This window comes from Mandrillus leucophaeus, unplaced genomic scaffold (assembly GCF_000951045.1).
Source record: "Mandrillus leucophaeus isolate KB7577 unplaced genomic scaffold, Mleu.le_1.0 Scaffold1093, whole genome shotgun sequence".
Classification (NCBI taxonomy): Eukaryota; Metazoa; Chordata; class Mammalia; order Primates; family Cercopithecidae; genus Mandrillus; species Mandrillus leucophaeus.
The window spans coordinates 417,941-444,750 of record NW_012099132.1 but is presented as its reverse complement, the minus strand read 5'-3'; the positions used below and the strand labels follow the sequence as shown (position 1 = coordinate 444,750).

General features: G+C 38.0%; 1 protein-coding gene across 1 annotated transcript in view; it reads left to right on the top strand.

The window, feature by feature from the left end:
* RFTN2 (raftlin family member 2) overlaps positions 1 to 26,810 on the top strand; it is a 91,301-nt gene that overhangs the window by 16,524 nt on the left and 47,967 nt on the right. The window contains exons 2-5 of the mRNA XM_011989138.1: positions 12,575 to 12,758; positions 14,965 to 15,079; positions 19,458 to 19,737; positions 22,221 to 22,430. Coding sequence (XP_011844528.1) covers positions 12,575 to 12,758; positions 14,965 to 15,079; positions 19,458 to 19,737; positions 22,221 to 22,430 — 789 coding nt within the window. The remainder of the gene's footprint in view (positions 1 to 12,574; positions 12,759 to 14,964; positions 15,080 to 19,457; positions 19,738 to 22,220; positions 22,431 to 26,810) is intronic.

The window sequence follows — 26,810 nt, the reverse complement described above, 5'->3', positions numbered from 1 at the left end:
TCATCACAAGTAAATTGGTGGAAAGAAAATATGTATGTCTTGGACTATTTTCATAGAGTTACATCATCAGAGCAAAACTTTTAGCACTGAACAAAGTCAGCTTTAATATATGACTTTATGTTAAAAGTCATAGTATATGACTTTTTCTATTTTTAAAATTCAATGTTTGTCTATGAAGCTTTTAAGCAAAAGAGTATAAAAAGTCTTTGATGTTTTATTTTAGAAACTGTAAGAATAAATGAAAAATGTTACTTAACCTTCAGCATGTTTTAATTTTAATAATAACATTCATTTTGCAGTTTTCAAAGTAATTGCAAAATGCTTTCTTTCATGAATTCCTCATGATAGCCTTACAAGATATATAAAGCTCTTACAAATAATGTAGCATCAATTTAACAGTAACCAACCACACCCATTAAAGCTGTAAACAACCCCATTTGTTTCTTACCCCAAAGAACTGAGAAAGAACTGCTGGTGGTTGGGGAGCTAAGAAGAGAAGGCTTGCAGCTACTCCTACCTGTGCTGTTCAAATTCTAACTAAACTACCATTACCTCCTCCTTAATTTCCTCTGTTTAAAAAGTAATAGGGGCCAGGCGCAGTGGTTCATGCCTGTAATCCCAGAACTTTGGAAAGTCTAGGTAGGAGGATAGCCTGAGTCCAGGAGTTCAAGACCAGCCTGGGCAACACGGAGAAACCGCATCTCTGCAAAAAAAAAAAACTACAAAAAATTAGCATGATGTAGTGGCATGCACCTGTGGTCCCAGCTACTCAGGAAGCTGAGGTGGGAGGATCACCTGAGCTCAGGAGGTCAAGACTGCAGTGAGCCAAGATGACGCCATTGCACTCCAACCTGGGCAGCAGAGAGAGACACTGTCAAAAAAAAAAAAAAAAAAAAAAAAAAGACGACTATGTGCATGCTTAGGGGTCACACACGCCACATAAGTAAGGTTTATGAAGACCAGGCATTGGAAGGAAGTCAAATCCAAGTCCTTAAAGGATACTCATTTTTTTTCTAAAACATCTGTATTTTTAAGAAATAGGTCTTAGACAAGGTAGCACGAAGGGTGAAAAAACATAATAAAGGCTCTGATATTACTGCCCCAGCATAAGGACATCAAATCAAAAACTTGGCCCCAAACACTGAGCCTATCGTGGAAACATGATTATTCACTCTGGTAAGTGCTGATGAAAATTCCTCACTCTACAGGCACAGCTCTCCCCTTCTTCACATCTCTAAACTGAAGCAGGTTTGAACACCCAGCAAGTTCCTAACAGCCCTCCTATCTCATTTCTGCACGGTTTTAAACATTATTAAGAACCAGAGGAATTACGTGAATGAAAGTTCTCAACAAAATTCCTACATTTATTGTTCCTCTTCTTGCTCCTGAATTTACCTTCCTTGAATGATGATGGCATGTTTACAGCAACTCCCAGTGTTTACATTACAACTCCCAATGTTTACACTCCTTTTGTTTACATCAGGTCTCAATAATGAGGACAACTTTCTTATAGAGTGAACCTCAGCCCCCCATCACCATGATTCTCCCATCCCTACAAATGAGGAAAATGAGAAAAATGTTTAAATAACATGATGTTCAAAACCATGCGGAAATGAGATGGGAGGGCTGTTAGGAACTTGCTGGGTGTTCAAACGTGCTTCAGTTTAGAGATGTGAAGAAGGGGAGAGCTGTGCCTGTAGAGTGAGGAATTTTCATCAGCGCTCACCAGAGTGAATAATTATGTTTCCACAATAGGCTCAGTGCTTGAGGCCAAGTCTAGGAAAACTAGATCACTTTTTCTGTATCCTAGAAGGCTGAACACTGTCTCAAATGGTCTAGGTGGCCTGACCTGGACCTGGGCAAGCTCTGGTCTACAGAATCCCTGGGGTGACCCAGGGCAGAAGTTACAATCTAATGAGACTCAGGCTGTATTTAGCCTTCAGACAGGTCTCCTTTCTGGTGGACAGTATTAAATATTTTAATTAATTATCACTTTTTTAAATTGGGAAATATTATATAAGAATTGGATTTAGGGGTTTTCTTAAAAATTAGATGATCCTTGGCCAGGAATAGCAGCTCATGCCTGTAACCCCAGCCCTTTGGGAGGCCAAGGCAGGAAGATCACTTTAGGCCAGGAGTTCAGTACCAGCCTGGCCAAATAGCAAGACCCCATCTCTACCAAAAAAAATGTATATATTTTTATTTTTTTAACTGAGAAGATCCAGTGACCTGGGCCCACAATTCCACATGGCAGCACTGGGCCCAGGGATGGTGCAGTCTTTGGATGAAGCTTTGAGTGTTCTCCTCCAGGTCCTGCAGCCTCCTCCTGTGTAGCTCCTTTCTTTGTTTTATCAGCCTAGTACATATAGGGCATTTGAGTCAAGGACTCTATGTAGTAGATGAGTTTGAGCTAGAGACCACTGATCTTAGATCTAGGGACTCCTGATCTAAGTCTGAGTTAGGGACCCAAGATCTAGAGCATGAGTTCAAGATTTCTGCTCTGGAGTGTGAGTTAGAGACCTCTAATCCAGAGTTCTGTAGTTTGGGAACCAGGCCATGTTTTTGGAATATATTCAAATCCCTACCATGATCTTCCTGGAGATTTTTTAAACCAACAATGACTTATCTCCAAGGGCAGCTTCATTTGAAACTATCTTCTCAGAGATGGACCATCAACAAATGGGCAAATCACTGATGTTTATTTGAGTGTTTACTTTGCGCCAGGCCCTGGACTCATGTTTTACAATTATTTTCACAATAACTCTGTGAAGTTAATACTATTCTTTATTCTTGTTTCAGAAAGGAGAGGTAACTTGTTCTAGCTCACATACTTAGTAAATGGCATAACCAGGATTCGAACCCAGGTGAATTGCTTCCAGAGCCTAATGCTCTTAAAGAGAATAGTGTACCGCCTCTCTTTCCACAGAAGAGGACCTTATTACAAAGCAACCAGTGGTTGTAGAGTACTTACTATGTGCCAGACACTCTCTAGGAACAAAGGTTAACGTATTAGTCCTCCTAACAACCATATAAGGAGGATTCTGATTATTCTCATTTTGCAAATGAGGAAACTAAGGCACATGGAAGGGAAATACCTTACTAGGTGTGGCAGAGCTAGGATTTGGATCCAGGAAGTCTGGTGCTAGAATCTATGGCCTAAACCACTGCTCCATGAGTACCCTGGAGCTCTGTTAGTGAAATATATTAATAGTACGCCCAAGCTTTCATTCAGTCAGTCTTTTAATAAGTATTTTTAGGTACTTACCATAATGTCATCTCTGTGCTAGGTGCTACAGTTTTATGAAAAGACATTGACCTCCAGATAGGAGAACATGCACACTTGAAACAGTTGAATATTAATGTAAAGCAGTGGGCCCAAAACAAGTAGGGTGTGTTTTTTTGTTTGTTTGTTTGTTTGAGATGGAGTCTCTCTCTGTTTCCAGGCTGGAGTGCAGTGGCGCGGTATCGGCTCACTTCAACCTCCACCTCCTAGATTCAAGCAATTCTCCTGCCTCAGCCTCCTGAGTAGCTGGGACTATAGGCACACACCACCACGCCTGGCTAATTTTTATATTTTTAGTAGAGACGGGGTTTCACCATGTTAGCCAGGATGGTCTCTATCTCTTGACCTCGTGATCTGCCTGCCTCGGCCTCCCAAAGTGCTGGGATTACAGGCATGAGCCACCGAGCCCAGCCCCATGATCTTTACATAAGCTTATGTTCAAATGTGTTTATTAGCACCGATGTACAATATTTGTTCTCCCTTTCTAACTTTTCTGGATTTCTCAGTTTGTAATTCCTCCTGAAACTTTTATGTGTGTGTGTGTGTTTCTTGCATTAACATTTCTACTATGGTAAGACTCAAGACAATATCCTTACTTTATTGAGAATGCAAGAAGATGTGGATTAGACCAGAAAAGCAGAACTTATTCCAATGATGCAAAATTTTTCTGACATCACCAGAGACGAGGTATTTCTTGGGAACACATTCTGCACCTAAACAGGAGCCTCTTTAAGCATCAGTTTTATCCTATTATAGCTATCTTCTTGGTGATTATTTTAACATGTTATATAATTCTGCTTTTAAGAACTGTGTTCTGAAACAACAGAATGAAAGGGGGATGATTTCATTATTGTTATCAGTTTAAATGAATGACGTGTGTAAAAGCCCTTTATGTTGTGGCCCCAGACCAATGTTTGTATAGTTACTTTTTTTTTTTTTTTTTTTTTAGACAGAGTATTGCTCTGTGGCCCAGGCTGGGGTGCAGTTGCCCCATCTTGGCTCACTGCAACCTCCGTCTCCCGGGTTCAAGCAATTCTCATATCTCAGCCTCCAGAGTAAGTGGGATTACAGGAGGGCACCACCACTCCAGGCTAATTTTATATTTTTAGTAGAGATGGGGTTTCACCATGCTGGCCAGGTTGGTCTCGAACTCCTGACCTCAAGTGATCCTCCCACCGCGGTCTCCCAAAGTGCTGGGATTACAGGCGTGAGTCACCATGCCCAGCCTATATTTGTGTAGTTATTTTATCCAGTTTTGTAATTCATTTTATTCCCTCTGGTGTCATCTGTCTCTTTTGCTATTATCATTGTGTCCTTGCTACTTCTAACCCAGTGGATCCCCAAGCCTCCACCAAAAGACTTGGCACTGGACATGAGATGCTCTTAGATTGTGTACACAGACACAGAATTAAACATTGGATCACTTAAACAGAAGAGTATGCCCTTTTCAACTTCATTTAAGCCACCCCATCAGTTTGGAGTTAATATGTCTTTAACACCCCTCTAATGGCTAATTTTTCTCCCTTTTTTTTTTTTTTTTTTTTTTTTTAAGACAGAGGCTCACTATTGCCCAGGCTGGAGTGCAGTGGTGTGATCATGGCTTACTCAAGAAGTTGCAGCTTCAAACTCCTGGGCTTACGTGATCCTCCCACCTCAGCCCCCACATAGCTGGGCCTTATACGCACGTGCCACCATGCTCAGCTAATTTTTAAACGTTTTGTAGAGACAGAGTCTCATTATAGCCCAGTTTCATCTCAAACTCCTGGCCTCAAGTGATCTGCCCACCTCAGCCTCCCGAAGTGATGGAAATTACAGACATGAGCCACCACGCCCAGCCTAATTTTCCTTGGCCAGCCCTGTGGCTCAGTCTTTGGCAAATAACATTATCTAGCTAGAATGTAATAAGTTTTCTTTTCATTGTATTTATTTGTATGACAGCTTTCTACTTAAGATAAATGATTCTGGTGTTATGGTTATATGAGTGATACAAATTCTTTTTGAAATAAATTTATTTTGCTTAAAATTAAAATTAAAAGAAAAATTTAAGGATATGACGAAAATTGTGAAAGTGTACTCAGACAACTAAAGTTTGGGAAGCACCACCCCAGTTCAGTGAACAGTTGGTTGAGAGAGTTGTTAAGGGAAGGTGGCTCCATGCCTTTCTTATGGAAAAAGTAGATGGACTTTCTGAGAACTTTTTCTGGTAAATTGAGGTTATTTCTACTGTTCTGTTATTGCCAAAGTAATTGCTTTGCCATTGAAAGCAACGGCAAACACCATAATTATTTTTGCACCAACCTAATATATTTTTGAAGTTGCTGGCAGTCTGCTTTCTAGTAAAGTTGAACAAAAATCTCTTTCACCTCTATTGGTTTAGCCTTTTTTTTTTTTTTTTTTTTTTTTTTTTTTTTACTAACCAGATAGATATTTTTTAATGAGCATGTCAGAGTCCCACTCCGCCCTGCCACATGCAGTTTGGGGTAGTATTCCCATGTGTAACTGAATCTTCCATTGCTTCGTCAGTGTTCTACCTGCCAGCCTCTTCTGTGTGACAGCCCTTCAGATATATCCAGATGGTGCCCTGTTCCTCACATATTATTTTGCACTGAGTTGAAGGACACCATCAGGGTCTCCAGACCCCTCATTATCCTGAGCACTTTCTTTTGAATGTACTCCAGCTTGTAATTGAATGTCTCTAATTTCACCCATAAATTGAACACAGTTTACTTACCCATTTGACAGATATTAATTGAACATCTGTCTGCTAGGCAATACTCTAGGTATAGAGACATGGCACTGAACAAAGCATGAATATCCTTGCCCTCGCAGAGCTTTCATCCTGGAAGGCAGATATTAAATAACATAATTAGGTAAATAGTGTATTCTGGTTATTACTATTTGGATAGTGATTAATGCTAAAGCAAGGAATATACTAATGAGATGGTCTGCTCAATACAGAATTTAGTGAGCCTCCTGTCTTTGGAGGTAGTCTTTTTCCAGATAGCCAAAGATCACATTAGATTAACTCTTGGCTTATCATTAGTTTGCAGTCAGCTACAGACCACAGGATTTCCCCTTCTCCCTTAAGTGAAAATATATTAAATCAGAGTTCTGTCACTCCATGTTTTGAACTTAGACGTTATCCCTGTTAGATATTTTTGTTTGGGGACCTTTGTACCACCAAACCAAGAGCTCTTCAAATCTTCACTCTCTTAGCCAATGTATATACCACCACTTCTTTGCTATATAATTGACTCTAAGACACTGTTGATTATAAAACACACTATTATTTGATGTACCATTAAGAAAGAAAGATGCACCAATTAAACTATAACTATCAGTAATTTTAGTTTTTACCCATGCAAAAGCTATTTTAGACATTTTAAACATAAGTATTTCATTATATATCTCTCTTACATACATAAGAAAAGGAAATTAAATGAAATGAAGATATTTCTAAAAGTTCCTCACACTTAAGATCTGACTCTTGTGAATCACTTTTACAACTTAGAGCCCTCATTTCCCCATTTTTCCACATAATCTTCCTATGAGCAGTCAAGAGAATTGGTAATGCCGCATTTCTTAAGCAAGTGCTAGGGTTTTCTTCCACGTAGCTGACACCCAGTCTGCCAAGTTTGAGACTGGGGCTTTCCTCATATTGCCAGAGGTTACCAATGGAAAGTTTTCAAGCAGCCACCAGGACTCATATTCTTTTCTTAAGTGATCCTTGAACAGTTTGTTGACTGAAACCTCAAGCACTCTGGGTTGTCCAGCCATGCCACATGGAAAAACAACCAACTTTGTGCAGGTAATGATAAGCACATAACAATCACCACCTGGCCCACAGCACTGAAAGATCCCGGGAGGATTTCCAAGGCTTGTTATTGGGTTCAATTTTATAATTTATAAAGACACCTTCACACAAATGAAATGCTCACCTCTACTCATATTTGTAATCAACCACAACCTATGGATTTTTGTGTTTCACTTTAGTCATGTAAATATTATTTTTTAAATAAGCCTTAAAATTCCTTACACTGTCATTAATTTTTAGGTTTTCATTTTGCAAACTACGTTGCTGGATAATGAAGTAAAACTGCTGGGAAAGTATCAAAGTTCTTTATTTTTCTTGCATTATTTTTGAGAAAGAAAGCATATGCCCTTTTAACCAATAAAATAGATGCCATTGTACTTTTTAAAAATTGTTGATTTAAACATAAGAAATAAACCTATAAAACTTTTACAAAAAAAAACAGAAGAAAAGCTTCATGACCCTGCACTTGGCAATGATTTCTTCCTTCTTGTTGTTGTTGTTGTTTTGAGATGGAGTTTCACTCTTATCGCCCAGGCTGGAATGCAGTGACACGATGGCTCACTGCAACCTCTGCCTCCAGGGTTCAAACAATCCTGCCTCAGCCTCCCAAGTAGCTGAGATTACAGGCATCTGCCACCATGCCTGGCTAATTTTTGTATTTTTAGTAGAAATGGGGTTTCACCATGTTGGCCAGGCTGGTCTTAAACTCCTGACCTCAGGTGATCCACCTGCTTCAGCCAGGTGATCCACCCGCTTTGGCCACTGAAAGTGCTGGGATTACAGGCGTGAGCCACTCTGCCTGGCCTGACAATGATTTATTGGATATGACACCAAAGCACAGGCACCAAAAGTAAAAATAGATAAATGGGACTGTATCAAACTTAAAAGCTTTGGTGCATCAAAGGACACAGTCAACAGAGTGAAAAGTCAATATGTGGAATGGGAGAAAATAATTTCAAATCATACATCTGATAAGGGGTTAATGTCCAGAACATATAAATAATTCCCACAACTCAACAACAAAGAAACAGCCCAGTTTTTAAATGAGCAAAGGGTTTGAACAGACATTTCTCCAAATGGCCAAGAAGATGTGAAAAGATTCTCAATATCACTAATAATTAGGGGAATACAAATCAAAACCACAATAAATTATCACCTTATACCTGTTAGAATAGCTACTATCAAAAAAAAAAAGCGTTAGTGAGAATGCGGAGAATTAGAGCCCTTGTGCACTGTTGGTGGGAATGTAAAATAGTTCAGCCAGTATAGGAAACAATATGGAGTTTTCTCAAAAAATTATAAACAGAATTACTATATGATCCAGCAATTCCACTTCTGGGCATATATTTAAAATAATCAAAAGCAGGATCTCAAAGATATATTTACACACCCATGTTAACAACATTATTCACAATAGTCAAGAGGTGAAAAAAACCCACACGTTCATGACAGATGGATAAACAAAATGTGGTATATATATTCAATGGAATATTATTCAATCTTAAAAAGGAAGGAAATCTTGTAACATGCTACAGCATGGACGAACCTTGAGGACATTACACTAAGTGAAATGAGCCAGTCACAAAAAGGCCTACAGTGCTGTAAAGATACAAGGAGGATTCCCAAGCCAAGGCACATCCCTTATTCTTAGAGTGAATTTTACAATTTACGAAGACACACTTTCACAAAAATGAAGTGCTCACCTCTACTCATATTTTTTAAGTTATCAACCACAATCTATGGACTTTTGTGTCCATATGATTTTGCGTCAATATGATTCCTCTTATATGAGGTGTCTAACGCAGTCAAATTCATAGCAAAAGAAAGTGGAATGATGGTTACCAGGGTCTGAGGACAGGAAGTAATGGAGAGTTGTTTAATGGGTATAGGGTTTTATTTTTTCAAGCTGAAAAAGTTCTGGAGATTTGTTTCACAATAATGCATGTATACTTAACACTACTGAACTGTACACTAAAAAATGGTTAAAATGACAAAATTTTGTTTTTACTACAATTTTTATACCTGTTAACATATATTATGTATCTTTTTATTATAGTAAAACATACATGACATGAAATTCACCATTTTAACTATCAGTAAGTGTACAGTTCAGTGACATTACATACATTCACTTTGTTGTGCAGCCATTACTACAATCCTACTCCAAATGACATTTAATTGGGTGGTGAAGGGGTTACTATGGAACTAAAATAATGATATAAAATTAATTACTAACTGCTGAGTATCTGGTAAAAATACAGAACAATTGAAATACTTTCAAATAATCAATATGTAGTAGCATCTTAAGTGCCTCTTTGAACTGCGTAAGTGCCTTTTTTGTGTGGGCTTTTGCAGTTCTTCACTATCTGGGATGACGGTAAGATTGCAAAGAACAGAGTGTTGACCTGCCTAAATTTCCCTGAAGTCTAACCCAAAAGTAACCCAAAGCTCCGGGACGGTGGACTTTTCCCAACCCTGAGTTCTTGATTTCTGGAGTTTCCTTCCAACCAGTGATGCCACGGTGGATGAGGTGAGGCAACATGAAGCATATGCCCTGACAGTGACTTCAATCAAGTCAGCAAGAGCAGCAAGACCAGCAGTATGCAGAAGTTCTCCCAAGCCCACAAGCTCGTGTGAACTTTTCTGAATAAAAGCCACATTCTTCTCCTTCATTAAATCATTATTAGTGGTACAGCCTTCTCCCAAATTTCTTTCCGGATTTCATTCAAAGATGGAGCTAATTAATTCCCATGTAGTTCCACCTCTCAGTATTTTTTCTTCATTTGCAACATGGCTTTTTCTCATTGTAATATCATTAAAATGAGGAACATGCAGTGGAGCCTTATGCTAGAGACTCCTGAAGTGAATATGACCTTTAACTCTATTTGGATTCTCACTATGTTCTTAACCATCCCCAGTTCCATGATGAAAAGAATTTTTACAAATTCCACGTCACTGCCTATGTTTTTCTCTGTTCTGTCTCTCTTCTCCAAAGCCTAGATAATGTGAAAGATTGTTCCTGAAATTGCTAGCCTAACTTTTTTTATTTCCACTAGCTAATCTCAATTGCTTGCCTCTTTTTATGCAATAACTTCATTTCTTAATTCCCCTTATGAGCAGTATTTCCAATTTAACATAGTGACCTAAGGAACATGCTAGACACAGAAAGGCATGAATACGATAGGTTCCTTACCTTAAGAAATTCTCAGTCTAACAACCAAGACACATAAACAAATAACTATAATACAATCTGATAAGGGCGCTAGTAGAAGGACATGCAGCTCAGAGGAAGGAATAATTAACTCAGGCTGGGAGAACAGGGAAGGAAATGAAGTTCTGGTGGCATGAAACAGAGTGGCAGGTTCAGAAATTCCAAGTCCTTCCAGCATCCCAAAGCAAGACATGTAAGAGAAAGACTAACACGAGTGGAGGCTGAATCAAGAGGCAGAGGCCAGACTATGAAGATTCTTTTGTATCACACTAAGGCATTTCCACTTCCTGCAGTAAATAATTTTCTTTAAATTTTTTAAGGATTAGTATATAGTTCTAAAAATAAGTTTAGGTTATGTTTCATTCCTTAGTCTTAAGAGTTGCTTCCATTTTGTTACAGTTTTTCAGTTCCTTTGTTTAGAAATCAGAGTTGATAGTCAAAATACTAAAGAGTAAAATCAAATGAATCACAGAATTGCCACACCAACAAGCAGAGCTGGGCTGTTTACAAGGAAGTCCAGCTGTTTCTTCAAAGTCCAGGATCATTCTCTTTGTTTTCATTCCTATTCATAATGATGAAGAAAATATATTGTAAGTAAAATATTAATTTAAATCCAAAAGAGGGTGAAAATTGGAGGAAGTGGACCCTTCCTGGTTTATATAACTTTTCTGTTGAGCGCTTATTTTAGTTTTCGAAGTTGGCATGAATACCCACTGATGGTGGATTTGTTTCATCTCATGGATACTAATGTAAGGGGAGGAGGGGATTTCCTCTGGCCCTTCCTCCTCATCTGCTTCTTAGCCTCCTTCCTGTGCTCAGGCAATCAGCAGCAGTTCTTTGCTGGACACCACTCACCACACTGACAGAGGTCAACAGCCCACTAGGCCCATATCTAGAATTAATTTCATATGTCTTGTTACTTAAGAGCTAATCAAAATGCAAGTCTATTTCTGGATATTACTTCTTGATTGTTTTTCATACAATGAGAAATACTGTAACAAATAAAGTTGTTATTTAAATTAATACTGCTGGAACATTAAGAACATTTTCCCAGATAGCACACTCTTTTCCTTTCACTATTCTAAAGTCTGTACAGATAGTGCTATTCTATAGTTTCTACAGATTTGCTCTCCTTCAAGGAATGGTTTAATTGCAAATCAATTTTTCATTCAAATTTCCACTACGCTTAGAATTTTTATTTATCAAAGAGAACTACTGGATATTTTTACTTTTTCATTCACCTTTACTCAAGCATTTACATGAGTGCCATGAGAAATTATATGTTTAGCTTCCCAGATAAACTTAAAACACAGTGCTTTGAAAGAGTAATTAGAAATAAGAAAGCATTTGACAAGTGCTGCTTAATAAATGCCATTTCTCCCATTTTAAATTATTAGATTATTATGGATTTTATTTTTAAGAGATTATGCATCTTGGCTGGGAGCGGTGGCTCACACCTATAATCCCAACACTTTGGGAAGCCAAGGCAGGAGGCTTGCTTGAGCTCAGGAGTTTGAGATCAGCCTGGGCAACATGTTAAAACCTTGCCTCTACAAAAAATACAAAACTTAGCCAGGTGTGGTGGCATGCACCTATAGTTCCAGCTACGTGGAAGGATTGTGTGAGCCCAGGAGGTGGAGGCTACAGTGAACTACGATCGTGTCACTACACTCCAGCCTGGGGGACAGAGTGAGACCCTCTCTCAAAAAAGAAAAAAAGAAATGATGCATCTCATCTTGTTCAGTCATAAAAATGGCTGGCTCTTCAAATTATTGTATCTCCTATGTATGTCTTCAATATCTACTAATGGAAATAAAGTCACTCAAATGAAATCCTAAAAAATGAAACTGCCTTAATTGAAAAAACTCATTGTATTTCTGCTTTAGATAGTGGTGATATTATGTATCTACTAATTTTTAAGGTCACTTTTCCTTTTTTCTGAAATGACTTTAAAAACGTAGAAATACATGTTAATGTAAATTTATCTGAGATTAAGCCATTGGAGATGTTTGTTTGTTTGTTTGTTTGTTTGTTTGTAGAGACAGGGTCCTACTATGTTCCTGCTATGTTGCCCAGGCTGGTCTCAAACTCCTGGGCTCAAACAGTCTTCCTGCCTCAGCCTTCCAAAGTGCTGGGATTACACGCATGTGCCACTGCACCTGGCCAAGATCTTTTCCTGTTCATTAGCATTATCACACATAGGTAGAAATAATGTATAATTCAATTTTAAGAATGTGCAAATTTCTCTTTGCTTTTGATATTTCAGCTTCATCAAACCCAGAAGTCATCAAGATAAATTCAATTCTAGATATAGTAACAAAAGTGGAAGACTATTATCTTAAAGGATATATTGTCGGGGCTATTCATCCTGTTATACAACCTGTGGGGCAGCGAAAACACCTACCTGCAAGTTACCTATACAGAGTGGTGCTCTCGCGCTTGAAATTAAGGTAAGCATGCTGTTCAAAAAAGAGGCAGGTGTGGGTGACAGTTCTCTTTGTCTAAAAGAAAAACAAAATTTTTGAATCAAGTGACAGAGAATAAAGGACACATGGGGGTTTTAATTTAAAGCACATTTTCCAGCAGTGGAACCTGGATTGAAGCAAGGAAATTTTATACCTCTTTCCTTAAAACTCCTGATTGATTTTTGCTTCTCGCAGAAAAATGTGTCCTAAGTGAGAATGTCAGTGAACAAAGGGAAAGCAAAATAGATTCCAGAGGCACCTGGAAGCTCCTGTAGCCACTTCAGCAGACGCAGGAGTAGCAGTGAGCTACAGATACTAACACTAGGCTAAAGAGCTGAGCAGACCTACCAAGTCCACTTTCACTAAGCTTTCTGGCTGTCCTACATTGTTTTATTAATAGTGGCAACATAAACTGTCTCTACATTCTAAAACTTTTTTTTTTCAACACAGAGTTTCGCTCTTGTTACCCAAGCTGGAGTGCAATGGCACCATCTCAGCTCACTGCAACCTCTGCCTCCCAGGTTCAAACGATTCTCCTGCCTCAGCCTCCCCAGTAGTTGAGATTACAGGCTTCTGCCACCACAGCCAGCTAATTTTTTGTATTTTTAGTAGAGATGGGGCTTCACCATGTTGGCCAGGCTAGTCTCGAACTCCTGACCTCAGGTGATTCACCCACCTCAGCCTCCCAAAGTCCTGGGATTCCAGGTGTGAGCCACTGCGCCCGGCCCATTCTAAAACTGTTAATGACAGAAAGGCCTACTATGACAAGTTCTCACAAATTGGACAGACCTCCTGTTAACCTTTCTCCAAAATCTAATTGAAAAGCTAACCATTGCAGTGTTTTTTATTTTAATAGCTACTTTTCCAAACAATACTGCAACCATTTTTGCCAGCCTAGATTGTGAATTTGATAGTTTTCATGGTCAAATACTGTTGTTCTTTCCAATGAAGAATAAAAATAACCAAATATCTTAGATTAACACATTTAATATTTTTTTTACACAGCCTTTCAACTAATATGTTACTTAATGACAGGGATGCATTCTAAGAAGTGTATCCTCAGGCTGTTTTGTCATTGTGTGAACATCACAGAGTGTACTTACACAAACCTGGATGGTACAGCCTACTATGCGCCTAGGCTAGATGGTCTAGCCTATTGCTCTGAGGCTACAAACCCGTACAGTCTGTTACCGATTGAATACTGTAAGCAATGGTAACACAATAATAAGTATTTGTGTGGCTAAACATACCTAAAGATAGAAAAGGTACAGTAAAAATATGTTACTCTATAATCTTACGGGACCACCGCTGTATATGCAGTCCATTGTTGAGAGAAACATCATTATGCAGTGCATGACTGTATATCCAAACCATCCTAAAGACCAGGGGGAAAACTATATTTTCTCTTTATAGTGATGGATCAACAACAATCACTTTATGAGAGGGCTAAGCAGAGAAGGAAAAAATGAAATTAGAGGAAAACTAAGAAAATAGGAAAATTTCAAGAAACGAGAAAGGGCCTTAAAAAATTCCAGGTGTGATTTTAAGGAACACTATCTGCCATGGAGTAATTGCCTACTTTAACATGTCTGGCAGGGTGTGTACAGGCTTCAGCTTTCACTAGAATATGAAGCCTCATCAGATGTTTACTAGTTCAAGCATTACTAAGCAAACATGACACTTTTGCACAGTAGTAATGCTTATGTCCTAATTACAAATCTTTTCAACCATGTGTGAATTATCTTTTCTGCTTTTAAGATTACTTCAGACAGACTTAGCAGTACCCTGGCAAGGCTAAGAATAAGCAAAGAAAAAAGATCAGAAAAGAAGAAAAAGGGAAAAGGGCAATATTTATTGGCATTTAAATGGAATTTTTACTTCTGCTTTTGTTCGATAAGATATAACAACAATCTAAAATTATTTCTTATAACTTTTATTAAACCTACAGACATGAAGCTTTTCTTTCTAAATTACAATTTAAATTAATAGCGGTTTAAATTAAGGAAATTTGAGTTAGTAGAAGTTACTGTGTTTTTCTGGTATTTTTAATAAGAAGATAACCATCAGGCTTGAAATAACAAAAAATTATTACCTTGACCCTGTTTGTGAGTTGCTCACTCATTTTCACTGAGCATATTAGCTGAAAAACAACAATTGGCCTCCAACCATGAACATGTTTCCTCTGTTACAGCCCAAAGAATTCGGCAGCACCCAGTGGACAAAAACGCCCAAGGCTTGTGATTGAGGAATGTCCCCTAACTTCTGAGGCACAAACAAATGACACAGCAAAAGAACTGATAGAAAAGGTACTAAACATATGCATTTTTTCATGGGATATTGAGAAACATTTGGTATTTCATCTTCATCAATTTCCTTTTTCACCCTAAAAAGAATAAGGAAATGACAGGCAACTTTTCTACCAGAATTTAAAACATATCGAAGTACTTGTGCCAAATTGTAAAGAGTTTAAAACAGAAATACAGTCCAGCGAAACAAAATGGACAATCAGAACTAAATTTAACCAAACATAAGAAGTTTAATGACAAACCTGATGAAATAAAATAGAGGAACAACCATTATTTAAGGAAGACTGTTGGGAAAGTAGGCAGTTGTTCTGCAGAGAATAAATTCCACAGTTCAGATGAGATAAAGAGGTAATTTTTTAATATAAAAAAAAGAAAACAGGAAGAGTAAATATATTCAATGAATAGATTAAGGAGTTTGAGTATATAAATATAAGTTAACTGTACTAGGAAAACTAAGCTTAAAAAAGAAGAATCAAAGAGAAATCAGCAACAGACATGTCCTATGGAGCTTCATTTTCAAAATATACATCACAGGAAAGGAATACAAATCCATGAAAGTAATATGCAGTCTTAAGTGGACAGAAACCATGGACAGCAAATGTAAAAGAAAGAAACATCAATAATTAGGAGACAGTTGGTAACAGGTTCAACCTAATAATGTTTAATGTTAATAAAACCTGAGAACTAATACCTCACCAGTATTAAACTGGGAAATTTAATTAAAATCCAGTATTGCAAAGCTTTAAGACAAGTTAAGGCCAGGTGTGGTGGCTCACACCTATAATCCCAACACTTTGGGAGGCCGAGGCAGGAGGATCACTTAAGGACAGGAGTTCCAAGACCAGCCTAGGCAACATAGCAAGACCTCCAACTCTACAAAAACTGAAAGAAAAAAAAATCAGCTGGACGTGGTGGCACATGCCTGTAGTACCATGTACTCAGGAGGGTAAGACAGGAGGATCACCTGAGCCCAGAAGTGAGCCTGCAGTGAGCTGTGATCAAGTCACTAAAATCCAGCCTGGGTGACTGAGCAAGACTCTATCTCTAATAATAATAATAATAATAACAACAACAACAACAACAAAGAAAAGCTAACATTCATAGTACAACTGGCATTGCAACAAATTAATGCAGTATTCTTTCATATCTATTTAGTAAGAAGAATCATAAATCCTGTTTTGCCTTTTGTTGTTGTTGTTGTTGTTAAAGAAAATAGGCTGGAATATAGTGGCACAATCATAGCTCACTGCAGTCTCCGACTCTTGAACTCAAGCAATTCTCCTGCCTTAGCCACCCTGGTAGCTGGGATTGTAGGCATGGACACCATGCCCAACCAATTTTTTTATTTTGTAAAGACAGGAGTCTGTGTTGCCCAGGCTAGTCTTAAACTCCTGGGCTCAAGCGATCCTACTGCCGTGGCCTCCCAAAGTGCCGGGATTATAGGTGTGAGCCACTACGCCAGGCCATAAATCCCATTTTATTTTTTAATCCCCTCCTTAGGAACTGATTGTAAGAAAATAATTGAAAAGGAGGAAAAAACATTTTTATACAAAGATATTTAATCAACAGTGAATAAGGGTCCAAATTCTCAATAACTGGAAGACTTTGAAAGAGACAACGATGGATTAATATAATAGAATATTTTATAGGCATTAAACGTGACAACTATATTGACTGTCAAGAGAGAAAAGTCTATACAATATAACTTAATTGAAACTTAAATGAAAAGTTAAATGCTATATGTATATTGATTAAAACAAAAAAGTTGTACATTCATAAATACTCTAAATTGATGGGATTTTATGGTGAAAGGTGTTTCTTTTCCATTGCATTGACATATTTATAAGGTTTTACTTTTTATTTAAATACATACAGCTAAAATCTAAGGCATTTCCTTTCAGGTAAGAAACTGAAATGTGTTCACTTTTTTCTCTAGTTTTTTCCAAGCATTAAATACCATGTATGTAATATCTGTGGTTTGGGGATAGCCAGTTATAGTTGCTAATGATTATTTCCCATTTAGGTACAAAGTCACTAATCAATAAGGGTTTTTAGGAATAGTCTTTGAGACTAAATTTTATTAACAAACTACATATATTGTTTATTAGTACTATTCTGGGAAATTTTTTTCTGGTAATAAATCCACGCCAGCAAATTTCTTTTGAAAACAAAAATGTAGCTGCTAATTTAGTCTTAATAGATCACCATCAGAGCCCTTGTTCTGCATTTGACTTCCTGGACACAGTTAAAGATCTATTTAAACAGGAAAGTACTGTTATTTCAGCAATTCAAGTAACGGGGTTATTTCATTAAGAGAAAAGCTTCAGGAAACTAGCACATGAAATATTTGAGCATTGCTCCTGGTAAGAACAAGAGCCTGAGATGAATTGCCAAATATTTTTGAGCAGCTGCCTTATGTAAAGAGTTGGTTGTTGAACAGCTAACTTTTAAGTCAAGTTCTAACATTATACCAGTGTTCACTCTAATTTTAAAATTAGGTTTACAAGTATTTTTCTCAGAATTTTAAACTAAAAATAACATTTTAAAAATATCAATCCTCCAACCTAAAAAATGGGAAAAAAAATACTATTATTTCTTACCAGTCCTTTCCAGATAAAATTTCCTAGTAATAGAAAAAAGCTTTTCTGCATCTTTTCACTCAAATCGACTAATAAGACCTAGAGGAAGCACTGGCGACAAATTCACCCATTTCTACCTGCAGAATGCCATATCTCTATCCCTCCCTCTTCTTCTCTCCCAGGACAATTGATATAAAGGAAAACTAGGTTGTTTTAAATTGTTATAATCTCAATATGTTAATTCATAGGAACAAATGATATTTCACCAGCCCTAGTCCTTTGTCCTAGCTCCACACACCCACACTCTCCCCGCTCTCAGAATTCTCCTGCCTCACAAGCTGGAACTGAGTGAACTAAGTTGCCCCCATTGACTGGGCATTGCTCTCTGTTCTGCCCCAGTTCTTCCTGGCTTTTCTCATTCCATTTCATTCTGATTCTAAATGTTTGCATTTGCAACCTCCATCATAATTCTTTCTTCTCCTCCCAGGTAGCATTTACAACATTTAATTTAAATGTTTAAAACAGTAGCCATATAAAAAAATTGCTATTTCTTCATTTAACTAATTTAACAAGTACTTATAGAGCACCTATGAATACAAAACACTGCAATACAAAGAAGAATAAGACATAGTCCCCTATGTCAGCCTTCAAAGGAGCTGCCAGTTGAACACATGAAGAAGACAAATAGAACAAAGAAACGAAGTAAAAGCAGAGAGGAACATGCCTTAGGTTTTTGGTTGTTACATTTAAACAAAAGCTAAATGTTACAGATATGTCAATGGGAAAAGTGCTAAATGTAAAAATAAGCATTCTTAAGTTCTCGAAATTATTTCACTGGTATTATATTATATTATATGCTTCAGAATCCTATTCTTTAATTGGTAGGATTAAATCTAATCCTATGTATTTGGCCCAGATGGGAGACAATAATATAAAGACGTAAGCCGATCAGAAAGCTTTGTAAGAGTAGTGGTATGAATTGGGCTTATGCTTTATACCTACACATTTGTCAAGCATCAGTCTTTTAACATTTTTCTTTGTTACCATCAAATAAACAAAACTAAAACCTATTCCAAGAAATCCCTAAAAATAACATTACCAAATACATCTTCATTAACAAAGAAAAGCTTTATTAATTTAAAAGCAAAATACATATAGTTTTATATACATATAGTTTATAGTTAACTAATTTAACAAGTACTTATAGAGCACCTGTGAGTACAAAACACTGCAATACAAAGAAGAATAAGGCATAGTCCTCTATGTCAGCCTTCAAAGGAGCTGCCAGTTGAACACATGAAGAAGACAAATAGAACAAAGACTCTTTTAATTAATTTAATTAAATTTAAAAGCAAAATACATATAGTTTTGCTTTTAAACTAATAAAGCTCTTCTTTGTTAATGAAGATGTATTTGGTAATGTTATTTTTAGGGATTTCCTGGAATAGGTTTTAATTTTGCTCCAACTGGAGACATCATTGTTAAATGGTCTGCAAAAATCATGCTACAGAATTATTAGTTCTTTCCAAACAGTGGCCCTTCAGAGAAAAATAATTCCTGTTTTCATAATTTATAAAGTATGTTTGGTTCTGTTTGAAGGTCATGATGATCATGTGGCATGGTCTTGGGGGCAGTGCTATTTTACAGGTGATTCATTAGTTTATGAATGAGTCTTTTGTTACTGGTCGGGTTACTCCATCTTCTAGTGGATTTCCTCAATAAGCCTAAAAGTTAATTGATAAAGTAATCAATGAAAATAGAGTTTATATTTTGTTCTGCCATCTCTTTTTAAATATCAGATTAATGTCGCTGCTAAAAGAGGAATGAAATTTGTTGGATTCATATCACAGCATTATTCTCCATCTAAATTCTGCAATGGAGCCAACCATGATGGAGATATAGAATCAATGCTACATGTGAGACACGGTTCAGATGAAAACTGCAGAAGTTGGAATGAAGGGACATTAAGTGGGCAATCATCTGAAAGTGGAATTGAGGAAGAACTTCATCATGAAAGTGGACACTATCAAATGGAACAAAATGGCAGCCCTAGTTCCTCTAAATCAAGAAAGGAAGAAGGTAATAGACAAGATTAGTAGAAAGAGAATATACTACAGTTTAGATTAAGCAAAATAAGTTTTTGAGGTTTTCTTTTAGAAATATGAGGCAAAGTAAATTGCTAAAGATTATAATGACTAAATGAACTAATACAAACTTGTCATGATTTTTAAAAATTATTACAGCCAGCAATAAGGCATGGCAGTTTTTTAGACAGTTGTTTCTGGCAGCACATACAATGCCATCCACATAATGAAACTTTGTGTTGAAGATTGGTTTCTATTTAGTCATCCAAAACTCCCTTGTAAATTGGAGGCTGTACATGTGTACCAAATAAGTGAGTCTATTAAGTCTAAAAAGCTGTTCTGATTTATGTTTGTACTAATAAACAGCGTGTGAGAATTTTCATTTTGGCCTTTCCCATTTCATGGATGGTTTTCACCTTTGAAATTAATTGGCTTTCTTTGATCATCAACTAGAATGTGAAACTGGCACATCACGATGAAACAATTAATATAACAATAGTGCCTGCATCCTAAAATAACTTTGAACAACAGTTGTATTCTTCTGTGCCAGCTAGCAAGTCTTCCCAAGAAATTGAGAGTATTTTATTCACGCATTTGGGACTGTTCAAAATTTTCTGATACCTTTGTGGGCATGCTTTAAAAAAGCACTATCAGAGAAAAGCAAAGGCTAAGTATACCTTAGCATTAACAACATGGGCTCTAGAATCAGATACCTCAATTTCTTTATAAAAAGGGGTAATAGTAAGAACTCCCTCATTGGGTTGTTGTGGGAAGTAAATAAGAAATATCTACAAAGTGTTTGACCCAGTGCCTGGTACAGAATAAGCTCTATATTAACTGCTGTTAACTGATCCTTCAGTCAGTGTTGGCACTGGAGGAGCACGCCTTGGTGTCAGGCTTTCTGGGTTATGTTTTGATGTGCTTAGCATCCTATACATGGCAGAGATTCATTTAGCCACATAAGCTCCACCTCCTGAAGAAATAACTGGGAGCATTTACCAACTTAGATCTCACCCGTCTCCACCCACCATCACCACTGCCCTCCTCTTTTCTCACTCATTCCCTAGCTAACAATGTCCCTGATTTTTTTGCAATGTAAAAATTATAGGAATGTGTATTAGTCTGTTCTCATGCTGCAAATAAAGAAATACCTGAGACTGGGTAATTTATAAAGGAAAGAGGTTTAATTGGCTCATAGTCCAGCATGGCTGGAGAGGCCTTGGGAAACTGACAATCATGGCAGAAGGGAAAGCAAACATGTCCTTCTTCACGTGGTGGCAGGAGAGAGAAGAATGAAAGCCCAGCAAAGGGGGAAGCCCCTTATAAAACCGTCAGATTTATAGAACAGGATGGGGGAAACCGCCCCCATGACTCAACTGTCACTATCTGATCCCTCCCACAACATGTGGGGATTATGGGAACTACAATTCAGGATGAGATTTGGATGGGGACACAGCCAAACCATATCAGAATGTAATAGTGAACAAGAGGTATGGGAATTACGGTCAGAGAGGTATTCACTATCTTCCACCCATTCCTACCTTTACACTCCATGTGAGTTCCCACCCTTACTTTGAGCAAATCAGATGTCTATTTCTATTTCCTTAAGTTCTAAATCCAATATAGTACTTAATGTAACTGTAAATCTTTAGATTCTCTCTCTCAGTATTTTTAAACTACATACTTCTCAATAACTTTTCTGTAGTAGTGGTTCTTAATTAGAAGAGGGAGAATGGGGGTAGCAAGAATTCACAAAAGACCTCTTTGAGTATCTGGTGAAATCCATGAAATCCAGATACTTTTGTCTGTCATACAGGTGATGTTAAACTTCCTAAAACACAAACATAGGTGTGGATCCATTGACCCCACGTTAAGAATTTGCCAATTCCTAGTAAAGCAGAAGATATGATCCAGCATTTCCACGTCTGTTCTAGAGTCACTCTCACACGTGTCCAAGAAGATATAAAGTTTGTAATAACAAAAAAACTGGAAATAATGCATATGTCCACCAAAAGGAGACTAGACCATTGGCATACTATGTAGCAGTTAAAATAAATGAATAAGATCTATATGGTTATTTACATTTTAAAGGCATGTCGAACAAAAAGTCAATTCATATCTATAGTAGAATACCACTTTAAAAAAATTTTTCAAACTGTAAAATGTTACATATCATTTATGGGTTTATTAGTGTGTATTAAAAGATTAAAAGCTTGAATGAGAATGACAAACACCAACTTCATTATAGTACTTATTTCTAGAGAATAGAATTAGAGGATTCTACATAGTAGCCTCAACTGTATCCAATTCTCATTTCTTTGAAAAAATACTCTGAAGCAAATATAGCGTAATATTGACATTGATTAAGCTGAGTGCTTGTTTGTATGCTTGGAATATCTCATGATTACTGAAAAAAATTAGGAATCTTTGATCAACAAAATTATAATTTTCTCTTTTTTTCTCCTTCTGAATGTCTAGCCTCAGACAACAAACTGTATACAGTCTTCAATGTTTTTGATGATGATTCAACCTCCTTGGCCTATCAGGAAGGCATCCTGTCAATGAAAGTAACAAGAAAAGGATCAGTCATTAGTACGCTTGATGCTGATTGGCTGGAGTTAACTACCTTTTATTATAAACAAGGCTTGTCTTTAATTGATTCTTTTGTATTCTGGGAAACATCTAAAGGTAAGTTTTATGTTAATGATATTTTACATCTGAAGAATTTGAACTTGTATCAAAATCAGTGAAAATGTTTTTACCTCTCAAGTTCTATGGCTGAAAGGACAGATACCATTCCTAAGGAAATAAATTCCAGCTGTTACACAGATATGTAGCTTTAATTTAAAAGCTTAAAGCTCCTTCAGCGCAATGGACACTTAAGGAGGGTGGGCAGAATTATAACATAAAATGTTCGCTGTTGGGTTGTAATTGGGAAACCACCGTGTGATTGACTAGGAGAATTTTCCAAATAAGATGTACTATAATAGTACAAATGAGAAGTTTAGGATGGCATTTCATGGTTACTATTCATATTTATTACATTATCCCAATTTTGAACGCTATCTACCATGTTTATAGTCAGTCTATACCTGATTCTTTCTATAATTTGTATAGAAAAGTCATCTTTGGTTTAGAAAGTGACGTTGGCTTTGTTCTTATTTCTGTTTTCACCTTGTCTTTCATCCCTCTCTAGCCTTTCTCATTTAGTTACAATGGAGTATGTAATTATTTGTGTCTATCACGAAAACAAAGAGAAACTATAACATATTATCAAAAATGACTTTCTAGGAAATTTTTTTCAGAGATGAGTGTTAAAAAAAGAAAAAGAAAAGGTAGTAATGACACTAGAAAAATGCATTAGGAAAGGTGAAGGTTATGAAATCCAGGATAATCAGGAACTCAACTCTGTGAGGTTAGAGGAAAGAATTAAAAGCCAGTAAGATCTCCCTGTACCTTACTACTGTTAAATCAGCCTAGTATTACCTTAACTGCTCCAACTAAAGACTTTGGATGATATTTTTAATTATCAGGAGTCATGTTCCAATAGGCCCTTTTAACTAGCAGTATTAAGGACCAAACCCATTGGAGCACCCCAGTAATACAACACCTTGCAGACTGCTTGGCACATAGCAGGTGCTTAATCAATATTTCTTAGTATTTTTCAGTAGGCCAGGCACCGTGGCTCACACCTGTAATCCCAGCACTTTGGGAGGCCAAGGCAGGCAGATTGTTTAAGTCCAGGAGTTCGAGACTAGCCTGGGCAATATGGCAAAACCTCATCTCTACAAATAATGCAAAAAGTTAGTCGGGCATGGTGGCAGCCACCTGTATTCCCAGCTACCCAGAAGGCTGATGTGGGAGGATCACCTGAGCCCAGGGAGGTCAAGGCTGCAGTGAGCTGTGATTGTACCCACAACATTCTAGCCTGGGTCACAGAGTAAGACCCTGTCTCAAAAAAAAAAAAAAAAATATATATATATATATGTATATATGTATATATGTGTGTGTGTGTATAAATTAAAAATATTTCTTAGTATTTTTTGGTTATTGGAAGCTTCTTCCACTTGGTCTTTTATTTTATTTTATTTTTTTATTATACTTTAGGTTCTAGAGTACATGTGCACAATGTGCAGGTTTGTTACATATGTATACATGTGCCATGTTGGTGTACTGCACCCATCAAATCGTCATTTACATTAGGTATTTCTCCTAATGCTATCCCTCCCCCTTCCCCCAGCCCCAAGACAGGCCCCAGTGTATGTGATGTTCCCTGCCCTGTGTGCAAGTGATCTCACTGTTCAATTCCCACCTATGAGTGAGAACATGTGGTGTTTGGTTTTCTGTCCTTGCAATAGTTTGCTCAGAATGATGGTTTCCAGCTTCATCCATGTCCCTACAAAGGACAGGAACTCATCCTTTTTTATGGCTGCATAGTATTCCATGGTGTATATGTGCCACATTTTCTTAATCCAGTCTATCATTGATGGACATTTGGGTTGGATCCAAGTCTTTGCTATTGTGAATAGTGCCACAATAAACATATGTGTGCATGTGTCTTTATAGCAGCATGATTTATAATCCTTTGGGTATATACCCAGTAATGGGATGGCTGGGTCAAATGGCATTTCTAGTTCTAGGTCCTTGACAAATCGCCACACTGTCTTCCACAATGGTTGAACTAGTTTACAGTCCCATCCACTTGGTCTTTTATAGTAACAGCAAAGTTTCATAGGAAAAACATGGGCTTTAGAATCAGACCGAGGTTTAAATCCTATGTCTTCTACTTATTAGTTGTGTCATCTTGGGAAGTTAGTTGAGCTCACTGAGTCTCAGTTTCTTAAAGAGGAATAAAAATACTCCTACTTTTTATTATTGTGATGATGTAATAAGATATAATAAAATAAAGTGACTTCCAGAATGCCTAGCCTACAGTCAGAGTTCATTTTCTGGTGTTAGTTTTCTTTCCTGCCACTTGTTATGTGCAATTACAGTACTTTTAGTGTGGATCATCTATTTAGAGGTTGGTTTGTGCTTCATAATCTCTCTCTCTCTCACTCTCTCTCTCTTTGTCTTTCTCTGCTGTTTCTCTTCTCTCCAAAAAGTTTAGTTGAAGCCACTTCGAATTTTGGTGTGTGACTTACTGCTGAACAGAAAAACAAAACATACGCTTTTCGCAATCTCTCTCAGGCATCCCTGCCTTGGGTCTTGCCTGATGAGAATAAAATTAGCCACAGCAGTTGCCAGCCAGGCTCTGTGTGGCTTTTGTTCTTAAAGCCTCAGAATCTATTTAGAGAGCCCCAGGGTGACTCCCTCTCAGCAGCTCATGGGGCGGAGCGGGGTCACGGAGGGGGGTGCAGAATCTTTCCCTCTCAGCAGCTCTGGAATGTCTCATTAGACATTTGACATTGCAGGCTATGGCAAGCCCCACACGAGCCACATCAGTCTGCGGGGTCTGTCACCTGGGCACGTCATTTGGGACTTTCCTGGGAGTACACAGGGAAGTTGCCGAGGGGAAATTGTGACCAATAGCTGTGTCACTGTGCGAGGCAAGTCAGAGGAAGCAGGGCTGAATTGGTCGCTTTGTTTTGGTATGTTTGATGCCTGACATCTAAAGCACATGGGGAGGGTGGTAGGGGCAGACAATGCATATTTTGTTTGGTCTTGCTTCTATCCTCTTCCAAAATACTGTAAGAAGTTAGCCCACCATGAGGAATGGGAGAACAAAACCAGACAGCGCTCAGAAATTTAAATATATTACCCCACAAATCACATTGAATAAAATACTTCCCTCCAGAAACACAGAGGTGGGGGACAAATGTTTAAAAAGTTTTCTACTTCAGCAGTCAGAGTGTAAAAGTTGTAAGATCTGTGAAATTCCTTCTCAGGGTCCCTCCACGCTCACTCTAACAGCCTTTCCTGCTGTGAAGCATACCCTGGGACACACACACACACACAATGACCCTCAAGGTGCCTACACTTCACCAGCCTCCAAATGCCCCACCACCCCCGGAGCACAGTCTTTCCCCACCTTAGGATACCACATCTTAAGGCTACATTTTGATTTTTTAAGAATTCTTTTCAGACTTCACTTGTTACTCATTTCAATCTTTCCACTCCTGTAAAAATGTTTGTGTGGCACTAGTGGAGGAGAGATAGCACAATGAAGAGTGGGGATGGAGTAATAACACTGAAACTCATTCCATATATGCCAGGTCCCATGCCAGGCACTGGGTTTATAATACTCTTCCCTACTCGCAAGGTGCTAGCCGTGTGGCATCGGGCAGACAGGCAGTGAAAATGTCAAAACAAATGTATCTAATTTCAAAACTAAGAAAATTGTGTGACATGACCGTAGAGGATATTATGATGAGAGTACCAGGGAAGAACTCACTTAAAGAGGCGGTCAGAAGATCCCCTCTGAGAAGGCAGCAATCACACTGAGACTGGGCAGCTGGAGAGGAGCAGACCTGTGAGAACCAGATGTACGCCATTATAGGCCGGAGAAACACATCTAAAGGTACAAAGACCTTAGGGCAGAGAATAGGAACTGGGAAACAGTCTGTGTTTCTGGAGCAAGGCAAGCAAGAGTATGGCTCTGGACACAGTGGAAGAGGTAGGCAACAGGCAGTCCCTACAGGGTCCTAAACAGGAAGAATGCAACGACAGCAGCTAACACCTATTTTGCACTTGCTCTACACCAGCATCGTGCTAAGCATTTTGCATTCATTAACTCATTTAGTCCCCACAGCAACCTGTGAGGTAAAGATGATTGTGGCCAGGCACGGTGGCTCACGCCTGTAATCCCAGCACTTTGGGAGGTTGAGGGGGGCAGATCACGAGGTCAGGAGCTTGAGACCAGCCTGGCCAACATGGTGAAACCCCTGTCTACTAAAAATACAAAAAATTAGTTGGGTGTGGTGGCATGCACCTGCAATCCCAGCTACTCAGGAGACTGAGGCAAGAGAATCATTTGAACCAGGAGACAGAGTTTGCAGTGAGCCAAGATCATGCCACTGCACTCCAGCCTGGGCGACAGTGCAAGACTCCGTCTCAAAAAAAAAAAAA